The 6388-nt window shown below is 36.7% G+C and overlaps 1 protein-coding gene across 1 annotated transcript; it reads right to left on the bottom strand.

Moving 5' to 3' along the window:
- Positions 1–1523: 1523 nt before the first annotated feature.
- LOC138909172 (zeatin O-glucosyltransferase-like) lies at positions 1524–1886 on the bottom strand. Its single transcript, XM_070200357.1, has one exon. The coding sequence runs from the start codon at positions 1884–1886 to the stop codon at positions 1524–1526; it is 363 nt and encodes a 120-aa protein (XP_070056458.1).
- Positions 1887–6388: the final 4502 nt, after the last annotated feature.

Genomic DNA, 6388 nt, shown 5'->3' with positions numbered 1-6388 from the left:
CACGGAAAAATATTGGGGTAAGTGTTCCTTATCCTATATTGATTATATTTCATGATTCCATACTCATTTACATCATGAATCCGTGAATTTATGGAAGAAAATTCATATTTTTATAAAATCTTCCAAAAATGTAAAATAAATATTTGAAAGCCAATCCGATGTCGGAATTCGATAATTCTTGTATGGTTGAACTCGTATCGGAATGGATGTTCGGATTTCGTGAGTGTTTCCGGGATTCGAGAAGTGGGTCCTACTGTTAAATGTTTTAAATAAATTTCGGATTTTAATCCGAAAAAATTATAAATTCGTATGGAATTAATTCCTACGATTTGTATTGAGTATATTGAATTGTTTATGACTAGATTTGAGGATTTCGGACACGAATTCGCGAGGCAAAGGTTTATTGAATTCTTGAATTTGGTTGCAAAGCAAGGTAAGTGTCGTGGTTAACCTTGACTTGAGGGAATAGAACCCTTGAATTATTTGCTATGTGAATTTCATGTGTATCGATGTATAGGCAAGGTGACGAGTGCCTATACTTTGTTAAATTAATTATTTGCTTAATTATTTAAACATTTTAAATTATTTTAAGACACGAATTAATTGTTATAATAATTGTTTCTCTCATATTCCTTGTCTAATATTAATTCTTGAATTCCTGCAATAATTGTTACATGCTTACTTGATTTATGTGTCTTAGTTGCTACTTGACATTTAGCATATTAAATATTAGACTGCCTATTTTCTCCCTGATGTCCACCATTAATTGCTACTCGTCATTGTTTGTTTCATAAATAAATTATAATTATTGTATGCCTGGATGCTTAATAGTTTCTCATTGAACGTGGTATTTATTGGAGTATTTTTATTACATTTAAGTGTTGTTAAAATATATGGGGGGATCGAGTTTCACGCCGCAACGGAAATGAAAATAAATATATTGGGGGATCGGGTCTTACTACTATTCCCGTTATTATTATTATTATTATTATTATTATTATTATTATTATTATTATTATTATTATTATTATTATTATTATTATTATTATTATTATTAAGTACAGGTTAATGTAAGCGACCTGCCTTAGGCTCGTCACTACTTCGTTGAGGTTAGGCTCGACACTTACCAGTACATGGGGTCGGTTGTACTGATACTACACTCTATACTTCTTGTGCAGATTTCGGAGTTGGTCCCAGCGGCGCACTGTAGATTTGTCCGGATACAGCTACCAGTGGAGACTTGAGGTATAATTGCACAGCGTTCGCAGTTCTGAAGTCCCCTTCTATCTTATCTCAGGTGTGTATTATATTTCAAACAACTTGAATTTTATTCAGACCTTTATTTATATTATTCTAGAAGCTCATGCACTTGTGACTCCAGATCTGGGATGATATTTATATATCACATTTATTATGGATTATTTACTTTATTTCCGCATTTGTTTTTTTGTTATTAATTAATTTAAAATTGTGTTAAAATGACTAATTATATTCTAACGTTGGCTTGCCTAGCAAGTGAAATGTTAGGCGTCATCACGGTCCCGAAGGTAGGAATTTAGGGTCGCGACAATTTTCAATATTTCCGTCACCAGAAAACCATTTTTTGGTTGATCACAATCCATTGGCCAAGCAGCTATTGGCACTCCCATAGTAATGCTCTCTATGCAAGAATTCCAACCACAATGACTCATGAATCCACTTGTCGACGAATGAGCCAAGATTTCTGGTTGTGGTGCCCATTCTCTAACTAATAAGCCTACCCCTTTTAGTCTTTCCTCAAAACCTTCTGGCAACTCAAATCTTCTAGCTTCTCCTGTAAAGATATCTCCTTTATCGGCATCTCTCAACACCCATATGAACTTTTGTTTGCTTCGCTCTAATCCCATCGCGAGCTCCTTGATTTGTTCATCAGAAAATGAAGTTGACGTTCCAAAAGATACATAAACGGCTTGTATTATAGATATCACCAGCACTAATACCTATATACTAAACCTGAAAACTTCCTAGGTGTTTGATTTCATCACTGTAACATCAAGGTAGCCTTTGAAGTAGTTCTTGTGAAAGCGGGATAGGCAACCCCGCTGCTGTGCATATATGACTACAGCACATTTCGCAACTAGAAATGCAGTTAAAGATATAGGATTCAGCATTGGGAAATGAAGACTACATATAACTAGTTGGCTTGTCTAGGGGCGACGTTAAGCGTCATCACGGCCTATAGGAAAAATTGGGTCTTGACAGATTCAGCATAATGAGGAAACATCCTGAACATTATAGGACATTAAAGAATCATGAACAACAACAACTCGTCTTGCTTTAAATGAAATATCTCGTAAGAAGGAAGCAAAGGGGTCGCGTAAAAGCATACAAACATTCCATAGTGGATATAAAGATACAGGTATTTTGCTCAAGACATTGGGATCGAGGGGCAGTGGAAAGGTCAGGAGTTATTGGAAGGTCAAGGAAGCGAATCTTGGCTATATCGGATGGATTTAAGGCGTTGGTGCGGACCCTGGCCTGACGATTGTAAGCAGGGCGTATCTGGCACTATAACTACGGTTCAATTGAACCCATAACTTTTGAGTCGGAGCATAAATTTATGTGTAAAGATTTATTAAAACTGTAAGAAACAGTGAATATGAACCCATAACTTTGAAAATATGATGGGTTCAATACTAAAAATCTTAAATATTGAACCCATAAAATTTAAATCTTGGATCCGTCTCTTTATTTGTAAGGGGCTAAACCAACATAGTAGTCGGGGAGACCATAATGTTGAATTTTGACAAGATTAATGTGAACTAGTGTGAACATTTGAAGCCTCCTTTTAGGAAGAAATTGGTAGATGCATTTTTCATGCATTTACATTGCATGTTCACACTTAATATGATGTTATGCATGACATTATTAAGGTCATTTCTCTTCTATAAATAGCAAGGGTTTTGTTCATTTGTAAACATCTCTCACTTGCCTTCGTATCTCCTAAGGCATTTGAATCTTCTTTCTCTCTTGTAGTATTTCACTTGTATTTTTGGATTAAAATAAATTTGAGTTGATTGTGTCCGAGGACTAGGCAAAAAAATTAAATTTTGTAGAACCTCGTTAATTTCTGGTGTTCATTTTCTTATTGGCTCATTTACTATTTATTAGCTACCTTTAGATATAGTAGTTGTGATTTAATCACTCTCTATATATTCGGCTTCCGCAACAATTGGTATCAGAGCCAAGGTTCTATCTTAGTATGCTCTGTGGTTGCAGCATAGTCTGAACTTCCACATCAGAAAAGAAGTACTTTGGTGTTCTGTACTGTCAGCAAATAAATAGTATCTATAGCAAAATGGGAGATAATAAAAATGAAGAGTCCACATCAGGTGTCAGTAATACGTCGTTGGCATCTTCAATTATGACAAGAATTATGTCAAATGCGAAATTTGCAGTTGAAATTTTTGACGGGTCAGGACATTTTGGGATGTGGCAAGCTGAAGTTCTTGATGTCCTTTTTCAACAAGGGCTAGATATTGCCATAGAAGAAAATAAACCAGACAATATCGGAGAAGGAGATTGGAAGATTATCAACCGCGTTGCTTGTAGTACCATTCGATCTTACCTCACAAGAGAATAGAAGTATCCATAAACAAAAGAAACTTCTGCAAGTAAATTGTGGAATGCATTGGAGGATAAATTCTTGAAGAAAAACAGTCAAAATAAACTTTACATGAAAAAAAGACGGTTACGCTTCACATATGTTCCTGGTACTACAATGAATGATCATATCACCAGCTTTAATAAGTTGGCGACAGATTTGCAGAATATGGACGTGACTTTTAGTGATGGAGATATGGCCTTAATGTTATTAAGTTCACTTCCCGATGAGTACGAGCACCTCAAAACTACTCTACTTCATGGGAATGATGAAGTGTCTCTCAAAGAAGTTTGTTCTGCCTTGTACAGCTATGAACAAATAAAGAGAGAAAAACAAAAGAGTGGAGAAGGAGAAGCACTGGTCGTGAGAGGTCGTTCTCAAAATCATATGAGAACGAAGAAAGGAAGATCCAAGTCAAGATCTAGACCCAGCAAAGATGAATGTGCCTTTTGCCGAGAAAATGGGCATTGGAAGAAAGACTGTCCAAAGTTTAAAAACAAGGCCAAACCTAACAATGGAAAGGTTGTCATGGATTCAAATGTAGCTGATTGTGACGACTCTGATTTCTCGCTAGTTACAACTGAGCCATTCAAACCATCTAACATATGGCTGATGGATTCAGCTTGTAGCTATCATATGTGTCCCAACAAGGACTGGTTCGTTGATTTTCAAGAAGGAGAATGTGGAGTTATTCACACAGCAAATAACAATCCTCTTACCGCATATGGTATTGGTTCAATCCGATTAAGGAACCATGATGGATTGATCAGAACATTAACAGATGTTCGATACGTACCGGAATTGAAGAAAAATCTCATTTCTGTAGGAGCCCTAGAGTTAAAGGGGCTCAAAGTCGTTGCAGAAAATGGGGTAATGAGAATATGCTCTGGTGCACTAGTGGTAATAAAGGAAATCCGGCAAAATAATAACATGTACCACTATCGTGGTAGTACAGTTATTGGGACAGCAACAGTGATATCCAGTGATGACAAGGAGGCAGAAGCAACCAAGCTATGGCACATACGCTTGGGACATGCTGGAGGAAAATCCTTAAAGATTTTATCAGATCAAGGATTGTTAAAAGGAGTAAAGACTTGCAATTTGGAGTTTTGTGAGCATTGTGTCAAGGAAAAACAAAAAAGGGTTAAATTTGGAACAGCAATCCATAATACTAAAAGTATTTTGGATTATGTTCACTCTGATGTTTGGGGTGCTTCCAAAACACCTTCATTAGGTGGGAAACACTATTTTGTAACCTTTATTGATGACTTTTCCCTGAGAGTATGGGTGTATACTATGAAAATCAAAGATGAGGTGCTGGGAATTTTTCTTAAATGGAAGGCGATGATAGAGACTCAAACAGGCAGAAAGATAAAGTGTCTTCGCACAGATAACGGTGGAGAATACAAAAATGATCTTTACAATAAGATTTGTGAAGATGATGGCATTTTGAGACATTTCACCGTCAGAAATACACCACAATAGAATGGAGTGGTAGAACGCATGAACTGGACATTGCTGGAGAAGGTTCGGTGTATGTTGTCCAATGCTGGCTTGGGCAAAGAATTTTGGGCTGAGGTAATAACATATGCATGCCACCTCATTAATCGTCTACCATCTGCCGCTATTGGAGGCAAGACACCATTTGAAAAATGGTATGGAAAACCTGCTGAAGATTATAATTTTTTACATGAGTTTGGCTCAATTGCATATTATCATGTGAAAGAGTCAAAATTGGATCCGAGGGCAAAGAAAGGTATATTTATGGGGATTACTTCTGGAGTCAAAGGATACCGATTATGGTGTCCAGAGACAAGAAAAGTTATATTCAGCAGAGATATTACCTTTGATAAATCTTCCATAATAGATAAGGTGACATTTGAAGATGTCAAACAAACTGATGGTGCTTCAAAGCAGGGGGAGTTTGAGGGAAAATTAATTTTCCCAACACATGGAGAAAACGAGGAAACAATAGAAGATTTTTTCCTGGAAGAAGAGTCAATGGAAGGGGAGATTCCAACTCAGGAACCCCAACAACAACTTGAATCAATAGCAACCAGCAAGCCAAAAAGAATAATAAAGAAACATGTTCGTCTCATAGAGACAATGGCTTGTGCAGCCTCAATTGTAGCCGATGGTGTTCCTACCACTTATAAAGACGCAGTCCAAAGTTCAGAAGAAGATAAGTGGAGGATTGCCATGAATGAAGAAATGCAGTCCCTTTATCAGAATTGCACATGGAAATTGGCCAATCTCCCGAAGGGCAAGAAAGCAATTGGGTGCAAATGGTTATTTGCAAAGAAAGAAGGATTTCCTAACCAAGAAGATGTTCGCTACAAAGCAAGATTGGTGGCCAAAGGGTACGCTCAAAAGGAGGGAATTGATTACAATGAGGTGTTTTCTCCAGTCGTGAAACACTCCTCCATTAGAGTTTTGTTGGCTTTGGTAGCACAGTTGAATTTGGAACTAGTTCAGTTAGATGTAAAAATTGCATTTTTACATGGAGACTTGGAAGAGGAAATCTATATGACTCAACTAGAAGGATTCAAAGTTGCTGAAAAGGAAAATATGGTGTGCAAACTTGAAAAATCGTTGTACGTATTGAAACAATCTTTTAGACAATGGTACAAACGATTTGATAAGTTTATGTTGCGGCAGAAGTACAAAAGAAGCAAATACGATCATTGTATGTATTTGCGCAAGCTTGAAGATGGATCCTTCATATATCTTCTCCTATACATTGAT

This window comes from Nicotiana tomentosiformis, chromosome 4, assembly GCF_000390325.3.
Source record: "Nicotiana tomentosiformis chromosome 4, ASM39032v3, whole genome shotgun sequence".
NCBI classification, from domain to species: Eukaryota; Viridiplantae; Streptophyta; class Magnoliopsida; order Solanales; family Solanaceae; genus Nicotiana; species Nicotiana tomentosiformis.
Note: the sequence above shows the minus strand (reverse complement) of the source record. Positions and strands in the feature narration are given on the sequence as shown.